The sequence below is a fragment of the Leopardus geoffroyi genome, chromosome B1, assembly GCF_018350155.1.
Source record: "Leopardus geoffroyi isolate Oge1 chromosome B1, O.geoffroyi_Oge1_pat1.0, whole genome shotgun sequence".
Lineage (NCBI taxonomy): Eukaryota > Metazoa > Chordata > Mammalia > Carnivora > Felidae > Leopardus > Leopardus geoffroyi.
The window spans coordinates 166,083,607-166,096,839 of NC_059327.1; the positions used below are offsets into that span (position 1 = coordinate 166,083,607).

A 13,233-nucleotide genomic window follows, 5' to 3' on the forward strand; every position below is an offset into this window, starting at 1 on the left:
CTTTCAGTGCCTGTGTCTTCAGAAAGCTATTAAAAAGTTGACTCTAAGGTAGACCACTGATAGTCTCAACTTGATGAGGGAATGTTTTCACTGCCTCACTACTTTCTCTTGAATTCCTATTCCTTTTAGTGCCAAAACATTCCTTTTCAGATACTGTGCTCAAACCACAAGTTTGCTACATTTTTCAGCACGCACTGAAATTTAAAATCTTACTAGATGGTTATTACTTCACCAAGAACCACTTTTTTTCTATATTTGTTTCTATATTTTTGAAATTCACCCCAGGAGAGTTTCTGCATGTGGGACAGTAACCCTGGGAACCACAAAGCCACGTTGTGTTTGGCCTCAGCCCAGGTGCGTCCTTGGCTTGAATTCTTTCTGGTTCAGTGCCTGGCTGTGTCTGCCCCCTGGCCTCCCAGCACCCACTATTTATATTTACGCCTTAGCAGAAATTACAAATCACCATGTGCCAGAGACCTGTGGAAATGCCAAAACTATGAAACTATAAATGTTAAGACTGCAAATGCCAAAAGCATTTTTTTCTCTAGAAGTATAATTTCTAAAGCTGAAAAAACCGCATGATATGGCACCATATACACATTCCCAGAAGAAAAGTGGTTCTGGATTTTAGCCAACATATCTTATTAGAAACCTATTCCAAGAGACTGTGTCATCTGTTTGTATAGTGAGGACACATAGATTTGGCGTCTACTTAGAGTAGGCAATTAAAAAACAAGGTGTGTTTGGAGCATCTCAAAAACCTCCTACTCAGCCCTAAAGTATATCTCATAAGAGCAAAACATTCCAGAAATTTTACCAGGGAGTCTATCCTTTTTGTCAGAAGTAAGTATTAATAATGCTGTTTGTTGCTCATCGTGCTCGTAATATTGGCATGCATGCCTTGTTATTTTTTTAGAGTAAATTCATAGACCTAGTGGCACAAAATCCAAGCACTTAAAACACTTAAATATATTATATTGCCCAATAACATAATTAATGATTTCCTAACTTGCCCATAAATATTTGTAGGCTGGGTCATGGATCAAGAATAGCATTCAGATCCATAAAAAGGCTTTTAATTTTTAGATTTCAAGTTCCGTGCCCTAGAACTAAGTTTTCTCCGAAGAGAAGTTAGGGATTAGCCAGTAGAATAAAAATCTCAATGATGGAGACTCAGAAGACAGGGATTGAAATCCTGATTCTGGTAGCTGTTAATCGTAGACATTTGAGAAAGTCATATATTCTCTCTGAGCCTTAGTCTCACACTGAAAATTATGTGGCAAAACTAGATGATTTCCCTGGTTGTATTTTGGCTTTGCAGTTCTATGATGGAAGTGGGAAATTTAAAAGGTCAATATGGACATTTCCTTTCTCTAAAAATCTAACTTTTTCCTTGCTTTACTGTCTGTTAAGCTTGAAATGTCAGAGGTTTCTTTTGGTTTAAATTTCCTAAATAACAATGAACTTGCATGGATTAATTCCTTGCGTAAATATAAATTAAATGCTTAGAACTTGGGTCTTACAAGAATAAATAAGGCACGGTCTCTACCCTTGAGAAACTCGGACAGGCATGAAAAGAAACCATTACACAAATGATCAGCACTCTGTAGGGGTGGATAAGCAGAACCCTTCGCCGGGACGGCACAGATAGACTTCTGAAACGAGGCACCATTTAAGCTAAAATTTTGGAGAGATAGAAGTGTTTGCCAGGTAGATAAAATGGAAGAGGATGCTTCTTTGGCAGATGGCATATGAATATACAGGGATGACTGAAAGATTTAGTAAGTCCAGAAAAAGATGCTTACATCTAATACCTCACCAGAAGAAAAATTGCATGTCTTTTCTGTCATAAAGCAAATAGGTGTGATTTGGGAGTCTTATGCTGTTCCTAAGTCATTGTTACCAGACATCCAACTTTTCTCCATTGTAAGTTGTTTCCAAATTAACTGTTTATGATATACTTTTTTTTTTATTGTAAGTCAAGTCCCAAGTCCTTCTTTGGTCTTTATCCTCACACGTTTGTCACATTCATCAGTAATACTCAGGTTCTTCTCTCTATTCTTAAGTATGATATTCAGTTCCTTTAACTCTCTTTGAGAGTTATGTTTAATGCCACTCCATGCAGCAACCACCAGATGGTAATGAAGAGCAGTCTGGCTACATAGTCTTCAGAGGACCAAATATATTGCCACTGTGTCCTGTTAAGACTTCACAGGTTTGTACGGAAAATTTAATTCCGAACGCTGTCTCGCTTCGATAGCAGGCCAGTGTAAATCTCTAATATTTTGGCAATTTATTTTGCCTGAACCCGATTTGCATGTTAAGCTCTGTATTGAGGACTTAAAAATACTAAAAAAGACACCCGAATACCTGACGTTATGCTTTTCTTTAAGGTTTTTGTTATTTAAACAATTTGAAAGACCAGAATGTGTGTGTCTAGAACAATTAGTGACAATAAATATGTTTTCAGGTTCATTTTTTGCTTCTGTTTATTAATATATTTGAAGTGAGAATCTCTTCATATCACCAGTGAAAAAATAGATAAAATTAACATATCCGATGCAAATATATGCAATAAAATTACATAAAATATACAATACATTTCACGTCTTTGTTTCTTGGGCTGATGTAATTGCTAAATATGTCCACTTACTATTGTGTTTCCCAAAGCTTATTAAGGAAATGGTGATATCTCTTCAAAGGCTTAGGCTTCTTTTCTTTTTTTTTCAGAGTTTAAAAGCATTTTATTTGAATAATTGCATTGTACAGGGGTTTTTTGCTGTATTGTTTTGTATTCTTCAAAAAAAATTTTTTTGAGAGAGAGAGAAAGGAGAGAGAGAGAGAGAGAGAGAAATCCGAAGCAGGATCCACAGCTCACAACCCTGGGATCAAGACTGAGCCGCAATCAAGAGTCAGATGATCAACCAAGTAAGCCACACAGGTGCCCCTGTATTCTTCAAAATTTCTACAATGTGCATGCATTATTTGGCTGATTAAGAAAAATCAAAACAATAAGACTTAAATACAGTGATGAGTTTTTAATGTTTATTTATTTATTTGAGAGAGAGAGAGAGAGAGAGAGAGAGAGAATCTCAAGCAGGCTCCAGGCTGTCAACACAGAACCAGATGCAGGCCTCAGTCCCACAAATGGTGAGATCATGACCTGAACCAAAATCGAGAGTTGCACATCCAACACACTGAACCAACCCAGGAGCTCCTGCAAGTGATTAATTTAGAACCAAAATTATGGCTCATGTATGTTCAACATTTATAAATGCTCACATGTCATGAACCTTTACTGGTGTTACAAAAATCTAAAAAGCATCCTAAAAGCAACAATGACAGTATGTTGTAATAACCGATTCAAGATTCTATTATAATTTTATACAATTTCACTTTCAGAAGAACTCAGTGACATTTGAAAGGCAAGAAAATTTTTAATTTGTTAAATGGGCTGAGCCATTAAACTTTACTCATATCCAAGAGATTCAGTAAACATTAGTCTCGTCTTCCTCTACCACTTGTGTTAGATTAGGAGTCTCCAGAGAAAAAGAATCAATGGTGGTGAGTAGGGGATGGGATTTAGTCATTTATTTTGGCTCACACAATAATGGAGGCTGGAAGTGCAAGATCTGTAGGATAGGACAGAAGGCTGGAAAACCAGAAATGAGTTACAGTTTTAGTATGAAAGCAGTCTGATGGCAGAATTCACTTTTCCTATGGGGAGGTCAGTCTTTTTTCTATTCAGGCCTTCCACTGATTGGGTGAGGCCCACCCACATTATGGAACGTAATCTACTTTACTCAAAGTCTGATTTCAATGTTGACCTCATTTAAAGATACTTTCACAAAAGCATCTAGAATAATGTTTGACTTAATATTTGGGTAATGCGGCCAAGTCAAGTTGACTTGACAACTTGGCCTTTAGAAAAAGGCCTCTAGAAAAGGCCTTCTAGAGGCCTCTAGAATAATGTTTGACTTAATATTTGGGTAATGTGGCCAAGTCAAGTTGACAACTCCTGTAAAATGTTATTCATTTTTCTATGAACTATTTCAAGCATACAGAAAAGTACATATGGTGGCTAGTCTTCAAAGATGGCCACCCAAAAACCGTACCTCCCAGCGATTTCCTTGTGCATCTCCTCCGCACAGATGTGGTTTGTTCCCGTCTTGATCTGGCCAGTAGAATGCAGTAGTTGTGGTACTCTGTAACTTCTGGGGCTTATTCTTAAGAAGTCTTACAGTTTCAGCCCAACTCTGGAAATGTTTATTTTGGAGAAGCCAGCTTCATGTTGTCAGGAATCCAAGCTAATTAAGTGGGAGGCCAGAGAAAGAAATAAAAAGAGAGAGAGAGAGAGAGAGAGAGAGAGAGAGATCCAGCCAACCCTCCAACTGTTCCAGATGTCCCAGCGAAGGTGCCAGTCATGTGAAGTAATAAGCTGTCTTCAGTGGCCAGCTCAGTCAAACCTTCAGATGACTACAGCACCAGCTACCAGGTAACTGCAACAGGCATCTCCCTGAGGCATCTCCAGGGAGAACCACCGGATGAGAGCGGTCAAACCAGGAATACTGAGAGATCATTATAAATTGCTGTTTTAAGCCAGCAAGGTTTGCAATGGTTTGTTATACAGCAATAGATGATCAGGACAATGAAAAAAGTAATATAATGAACACTCAAGTCCCTACCACCAGATCTGTCAATATTTAAGATTTTTTCATATTTGCTCCAATACTTAAATAATTGAAGTAGTTAATTTCCTCTCTCTATTCTAGTCCCCTTTCTTCCTCTCCATAGATATCCATTGCCTTTAATTTGATGTTTCTTTTTTCATGTGGGTTCTCTATCACTACATACATACCCATAAACAATGTACAATGTTATTTTTCATGTTTTAAATTTTGTATGAATGATATTTTACTGAAGGTATTATTCTGTCACTTGCTTATTTTACTTATTTTTCTCCTATACCTGATTTTCTTAATTTTAATTACCTTATAGTACTCTGTTTATACCATAATACACTGTGTCCATTTTCCCATCAAAGGACTTTCATTTTGTTGCTATTTCCCGACAAACAATGTACTATTTTTTCAGTTGCCTCCTTGCAATGTTTGAGAACTTCTATGGACTATAAAACAGGCAGGAGATGGCTTGATCATAGGGCATATTCATGTTCAACTTCAACTATTGCCAAATGGCTTTCCAATTTGGTTGTATTAGTCTGGTATTGCTCTGGAAATAAAACAACACATTGAGAAAGACAAATGCTGCATGAACTCAGAGAAAACAGGTGCTTGGGACTGCAGGTAGGGGAAATGGGGTGATATTGACCAAAGGGTATGAACTTTCAACTGTTTATAAGATGAATAAGTCCTAGGGATCTGGTAAAGCGTAGTGATGTACTTAGTTAACATTGTTATACATAGTTAACAATTCTGTATTGTGTACTTGAAATTTGCTAAGGGACTAGATCTTAAATGGTCTCACCACACATGTAAAAAATAACTGTGAGATGATGGATGGGTTAGCTAACATTATTGTAGTAATCATTTCAGAATATATGTCTATGTCAAATTAAACAACAAGAACAACAAAATTACATTTTATCCAGCTAGTCCTCCAGGGACAAGAATAAAATCTTGATGTTTCCATTGATTTGGCCCACCATGAACAAATTACTCAGCATGTTTAAGCTTCAGTTTATTCATAACACGAGAATAATAATACCTAACCATAAATATTTGTTCTGAAGATTTGAATAAAATTAGCTACTTAATAAAGGATAATTGCTATTATTATAATAAAGATTATTATCATCATAATTATTACTATTCGTATAAGAATGTCCAAATTGCCTTTATGGCTTAATGAATTTTAAAACACACTATATGTATATTATTTTCATTTTTTTTAAATATAGTTGAAGGAAGATCACCACGGTTATGCACTAAATTGTGTCCCCCCACTCACCCAAATCATAAGTTAAAGTCATAACCTCTGGAGCCTCAGAATATGACCTTATCTGGAAATAGGGAATTTTTAAAGGCCTTTAAATTAAAATGAGGTTTTAGGGTGAACCCTGATCCGACAGGACTGGTGTCTTTATAAAGAAATTTGAACACAGAGTGCATGAATACAGAGAAAAGACCACGAGAAGACACAGTGAGAAGGAGGCCATCTGCAAGTCAAGAAGAGAGGCTTCAGAAGAAGTCAAATTTGATGACACCTTGGTCCTGGACTTCTAGCCTTCAGTGTGAGAAAATTAACTTCTGTTGTTGAAGAAGAAGGAGAAGGAGAAGGAGAAGGAGGAGAAGGAGAAGAAGAAGGCGACAACCTAATGTATATATCATAAGACAGACACTTGGCAGAAAATTTAACAATAGTTTAACTTGGGGCATTATTGGTAACACATGAATTTCCCTTCCTAATCATTGCTATTAGATATAGAAAAAAAATCTGTTACTTGATAATAGTATTTTTTTTTTTCAGAAACTTTGAAAACATACACACATATACACAAATAAAATTAAGGGAGGCAATTAATGGAAACAAAAACAGGTTGAATTCTTTCAAATTCATTTTATTACCACTCCAAAGTTTTGTGTGCCAAGCTAATTGGATGTTTGACAAATTGACAGTAAATGGAGCTGAGTACCTTCAATGGAGACCCAAGATCTACATAACGGTCTATGGAAACTGGCCATGAATAAGGGTATCAAATGGGATAGAGATGTTTGGTACACACTGGTTACAAATGTTTTCCACCTATTTGGTTGATTGTTCTATTATATATTTAATCTTTTATTTTAAAACATTAGTCTGTACTATCATTGTCCATAGCCTTTGAAACTCTGATGAAAGTCATAAAGAGCCTCAAAGAAAAATGCACATACTTATGTGAATACAAAATTTTGTATTAATTTTTAGGGCATTTCATAGGTATGCACACTCTCAAGTAAGACTTCAGCATTAGGGCAATCTATTTCACTTGTATTCTACCATACCAGAGATAAGGCTTTATGATAAATTTATAATATGTGGCTGGCTTAACATAATGATGTTTGGGAGTTATGTAATTGAACCTAATTCAAATTCTATCAAGCATAGCAATGAAAGACTTTTGTTAACTTTAAATAAGGCATTAATATGTATAATTTTAACACCTTTATATTTCTGTACAGTTATATACAGGCAATCAGGATTCATTCACAATCTGAATCAGAATGGATAGAAATTTATATAAAAATAATAGCATATTTAATGATATTTGTAACTTCTGGTAAGTTGTAATTTTTTAATGTTAGAGTTAATTTAAAATTCCTAGTGACAAAAAAATATTTTTTAAAGATTTCAGACAGTAACACCCAACATATAACTTCTTTAAGTAATATAAAAGACAGCATAAATGAAAGGCTATGAAATAAAATAAAATGATATATCTATGCTATTATCTTCAGTTGATCTTAAATACATGTGTTAACAAAAAAATAATTGGAAGTAGCTACACTGAAGGGGGAAATCTTCTTTTCATACCTTTGAAGGTATTAGTTTCACATATTTAAAATTGAAATTTTAAAGATAATTTTCTTTAACAATATGAAACCTCTTCTCCCGTAGGCCATTATATTTGTTTTTTGATATATATGTATATATCAATATCTATCTCTATATTTCAAATGGATATTGTAAGAAAAAAATAAAATTCTGTTCTGAAAGTATAAGAAAGCATTCAGATTGAAAAAAATATTATAACGTGATATAATAATATGATGTATTATAAGTTTTTATGTGTAGAGTCTGTGGAAATAAATGCTTTCATGGCATATATGGGGAGGACGCTAATATTTTCATTTTTCGATGAGAGTAAGTTTGAATTTCATCCAAATTAATTAGGATGGATCTGGGAGTAGGTAATTCATTAATGTGTTTAATTGTTCATTCAATTAGTATTTATTGTCCTTGTACTATGTGGTATGCACTGTAATAAGAGAAAAAATATCCACAGATAAATCATAATTACCAGCCCAGACCCTCAAGGGGTCTTTAGAGAAGAATGACACAGACAAAATTAGGATGAAGTATAATAAATTCCATGAAGGAAACAATATAGAATATCACAGAATACATACCCCTGCGATTAAGCACTTTGGGCGGTCAGAAAGGTTTCCCCTTTGCAAAGAAAAATTTTAATGACGATACTGAAACAAAACCTATTGTTTTCATATCAAATCAGCCCAGGAGTCATCCAAATTTGAACAAACCATCAAAGTTCTAAACAGAATATAAATATTGGTGGTGACAGTTTCCAGGGAACTAACTTTTTGGAAATCACTTAGGTCATTGGTCCATCATATGCAAATTTCCATTTGCATCACTATTAATGTGAAAGACACCTTTCCCCCTTGGAACCAATAATAAACGTTTTAAACAGGTCTACTGAGCCCCTCCCACCCCCCCCCCCCCCAACACATTTGCCTTTCTTCTGTCTCCTCTCGGTCTCCACAGCCATCCTTTCCTGCCCCCTAAAGCGGTCAACCGCAGGAAGTCAGGGAGCTCTATCGTGAAAGAAAAGAGCAGGAAGTGTCACCAAAAGTGAAAGTGATTTTGACCCGACGTCCTTCGTCTTCACCTCTCCTCTCCTCTCCAGCAGAGGATGGGGCAGCCGAGCTGAGCGTGTGTGTGTGCCAGGTGGGAGCGAGTGTAGTAAAGGAATGTGTTATGTTCACAGCAACAGCTTGGCAAACGCGTTGCGAACAGAATGAGGCTCAAGTCCACTTGCTAAGTTTGGCGCGAGCGTGCCCGGTGAATTGCAACCCCTCTCTCTCACCAGGAAGAATCTTCTTTCCTTTGCCGCCCCACTCCGCCCCAGCACCTGAAGGGGAGAGTCCCAAAGTTTGTTTCCGTCCGTCCTCGATCCCCTGTGCTCGCCGCAGTCTCCCGTCCCCACGCCCAGCCATCCTAATGCCCCCGCTCCTTCCCCTCAGCCTTGAAAATGGGTACAAAACAGGTCCTCAGACAACCTGAGAGAGGAGCTTCGTTGGTGAAATCCAAATCCCAGCAGGAAGCGGGGGGTGGGGGGGGGAGGGAAAAGTGGAGGCTAGGCACTGCTGTGGGCGGGGACCCGCTTAGGGTTGGGGGCGGCGGACGCCAGGAGGGGCGGAAATCCAGAGTTCAAGGTTGGGGACAACTCGCTCAGCCTTTCCGTGCCAGCGCGCTGAGGTTAACCTCGGAGGCTCCACGGTGCGGGCACGAAAGGGTGTTGAGCGGTATACATAGCTCTCCATACACATTGAGAGCTCAGCGAGAAAAGGAGGGGGCGAGGAAAGGCAGGTTCCGCCTCCCCCTGGCCCGCGTGCACACACGCGCCCACCGCGGCTCGGGCTGGCTGAGCGCGGGCGAGTGTGAGCGCGGGCGAGTGTGAGCGCGAGTGTGCGCACGCCGCGGAGAGCCTCTGCCCTCGCCTCGCACCCTGCTCAGGGCATCTTGAGAGCCTGGAAACGTGAACAGGCTTAAAGTATGGCATGTTGCAAAGATGGTTTCTGCCAAGAAGGTACCCGCGATCGCCACGTCCTCCCGGGTCAGTTTCGCCCTCCTGCACTTCCTTTGCCTGGCGGCTTGGTGAGTTCTTTGGGGTCCTGAGGGGCAAGGGTGGAGAAGTGGCCAGCTCCGAGCCCCCTCCGGCCGCCGCCCCTCCCAGGGCAAACCAGACCCTCCTGTTTCCGCTGTAAGGTCAGGGACCGAAGCTAGGCTTTTCTGCGACCGCGTAGACGCGGAGAGCAGAAGGGGCACCGGGTGCAAGAAGAGTGTGGGTTTGGGGGTGCGTGTGCTCAGGGTGCGCCTTTCCCGACCATTTCTCTGTCCCCCCCCCCCCCCCCATCCTTCAGACCTGCCTCTTGTAGCTTGGGGCAAAAGTCTCTTTCCCTAGAAGATAAACCTGTTTCCACCTGTTCTGTAATCGATTCTTAAAACAACCCCTTACGCCGTTTTCTTTTTCTTTCTTTCTTTCTTTTTTTTTTTTTTTTTTTTGCGTTTGCAGTTTAAACGAATCCCCAGGACAAAACCAAAAGGAGGAGAAATTATGCCCGGAAAATTTTACCCGCATCCTGGACAGCTTACTCGATGGTTATGACAACAGGCTGCGTCCTGGATTTGGGGGTATGAAAGATTTCAAACGCTCAAGTGTGTCCTGTCTGTCCCTCTCTCGGTCTGCCTGTCTGTCTGTCTGTGGGAATATCATTAGGTATGCCTCGAGTGCAAAAATGGAAAATCTCTTCCCCTCTCTCTCTCTCTCTCCCTCCCTCCCTTCCTCTCTCTCCCCGCCCCCCCCCCACCTTGATGAGACCTCTGACAAGAAGACCGCCTCCACCCTTACTTTCCCATCTCCCTGCAGACTCAGAAGCTTTGCCTCTCCCCCACACTAATTACCTTCCGGGACCTGACTGCTGGGTGGGGGAGGTTGGAGAGAAAGAGTCAAAAACGGGAACGTGGGGCTCGGCTGCCCAGCTGCGCTGCGCCCTGAGAACGGACTTCCCCTGCACCTGGCCGCTTCGCTCAGAGCTGGTTGCACTTGAGGCAACTGATCCGAAGTCCCTTGTCCTCCCACGTGGTATTTGTTCCTCTGCCAAAACCTCGCCACCGTGCTCTACCTAGGACAAGAATCTGGGGCACGAAGCTGCCTGCTCTGCTAGAGAACCCAGTCCTTTCCTGTTCTCTTACACAGTGGGATCAATTTTTACTTCATTTGGGGAGAGGTCATTTACTTCCCTCCCAAGACTTTGGAGTTAGAGGTGTTTCAGCTTTATTTCTTCCTTAAGTATTTACAGCAGCTCTAATTAACCCTATTGCGCATCCATTAACCCTACGGTTGCTCCTTTTCATATTCATATTCCATTTGCTTATATAATGAGAATTTATGTGGCAAGCGTTTTGCTAGGCACTGTGTTCACAGAATCTGAAGATACAATTCTTAACCTCAGACACCCGCTGGGTCCAGTTCAGGGAGAACACGTGACTTCACCCCAAGTGTCAGTTCAGGACCCGACCACCAAGTCCCTCTTCTTTCCAACTACTCTGAGCCTACTGGGAAATGAGTTGATCAAGACCTAGGCTGTGTCTTAAAAGAGCCTCTAGTAGGAGTAGGAGTAGGAGTAACAATAATAAGCACTAATATTGTATTTATTTATTTATTTATTTATTTATTTATTTATTTATTTGAATTGGCATATACACCAGGCATTTTATAGGCATTGCTGAGAGTAAGTTATTACCATCCCCATTTTATAGATGAAGAAATTTAGGCTTGGGAGGCTAAGTAACCAGTTCAAGTTCACAGTTGGTAAGTGTGGTAAGTGGCATGGGCAGGATGTGAACCCAGGTCAGGTTGTATATTTATGAGAGACAAACCCATGAAGACGGAGATGATATCAGATGCTACGTGGTGAGCATCACATGATGTTAGCAGCACAGGGGACTTCAAGCTTCCTCCTGAGAGTGTATAAGAGATAGGATGATGAGAGAATAGAGAAAGTGAACGGGAGTAGGACATTCCTGGGAATGAAGACAGAATTAGACCCTGTCTGTGGTTTGAAAGAATTATCAGAAGTAAAACAGAATTGGATAGAGTGGAGCTGGATGATTCTTTGGAGTCTGACTAGTCTGGTTCTCCTCATTTGACAAATGGGGACACTGAAGATTAGAAATGGAAAGTGATTTTACAGGGACACATAGCATATTAATGGTTGTCTGGAATCAGGCTTTCTGATCCCCAACTTTTTTTCTGGATTTTGTTGAGAAGGTGCTAGGGGGCCATTGAGGGTATTAATTGATTTTTTGGCGTGTTGACAGTGACAAATATGGATGAGAAGGATGAAAGGTTCTCCTCACATTGCCTCAGCAGTAGGATGCTCCGCACTGCATTTGCCTCCGTGCAAATCTGGAAAGAGGCTTCCTTACAGAAGTGAATCATTTGCCAGCGCATGATCTTTCACAAGTGATGGGGAAGTTATCACTATATATCCCACCCCCCAAGAAAAAAATTTGCCGAGAATATTTCAGACAATGTGATACCATTAAAGACTCTATTGTCTCAATAAAAGAGGATTTATCTGCCTGTAAAAGTTTTAAACATGACATTTGAAGTAAGGGGGAAAAATAACAGAAATACGAAATCACAGGAGTTTAAATATTTATTGGAGAATTGATGTACCTGCACATAAATTAAAGTGAAAAGTTACAAAAGAAATGGTATGGTTTTATTATTAAATGGCAAAAGTTACAATAGTATCTCCCCCGTTGGTTATAATGCAAGTATAACTCAAAAAGAAGAAGGTGTCCATTGCGGATGAATCCTTTTGAACCAGCTATCCTCTCCCATGGTATTATATAGACAATAAAATGAATGAAATCAGTCAACATGAGCCATTACTGGATTTTGGCCAGCTGCAATATGGCTGAAACGTCTCAAGGGCATTATTAGTCATCTTACTTGTCACTGCTAGGTGATGTACATTATCCACCTGGAGATACTTTCATAGCTTTATGGGAAGAGGTGGAATTCATGTTACTTCAAGTGTTAGCAGTTGATTAATCATTAAAAATGCACGATGTCACACAATTTTTGGGCTATGCTCATAAATATTTGTGGTAAATGTGATTCATCTTTTAAGAAATGGGTCATTCTCTGTAAATTCATAGCATTCCAAACATGACAGAGGGATAGTAATTCTCACCTGCAGAAAACTGTGTAATCTGTTTACAGGATGTTATAAACAAGCATCGCTGAAAATAATAAGAAAACTCACACTTAGCACAGACTCTTGGATGTGCTGCAAGTTTGGTCCCTTCTTTGACATTTCAGTACTTTGTGGCAAGTTTGGCATTTTAAAAATAAAATGAAAACAATTCGGATTTTGACCGGTATGCTATAAATACAGATTTACTTCCTGGTTCCTTTAATCCCACTTCTGCTCTTTGTAGAGCGTTTACTTTATATCTGTTTATACAACTTAGCTGTGTTCCATTTAAAATAAAGCTAAAAGCAAAGATTTGAATTGAAATTGGATGGTTTGTGATTGCTCAGTAGGCCGGCAGGGGTTGGAATAGATTTGGAAACTAAATTACATATTTTTAACTCAGCAGCACAGCTTGCAACCGGGAAGTAAAAGGAACTGAAATGGTTCTCTTCTTTTCATCCCTCCAGGGTCTCCTCTCCCTTGTCTCCCACGTTCTCCCATT

General features: G+C 39.6%; 1 protein-coding gene across 1 annotated transcript in view; it reads left to right on the forward strand.

Moving 5' to 3' along the window:
- Window positions 1–9,348: 9,348 nt before the first annotated feature.
- Window positions 9,349–13,233, forward strand: part of GABRA4 (gamma-aminobutyric acid type A receptor subunit alpha4) — a 67,502-nt gene continuing 63,617 nt past the window's right edge. The window contains exons 1-2 of the mRNA XM_045474177.1: window positions 9,349–9,618; window positions 10,037–10,155. Coding sequence (XP_045330133.1) covers window positions 9,533–9,618; window positions 10,037–10,155 — 205 coding nt within the window. The 5' untranslated portion in view covers window positions 9,349–9,532. The remainder of the gene's footprint in view (window positions 9,619–10,036; window positions 10,156–13,233) is intronic.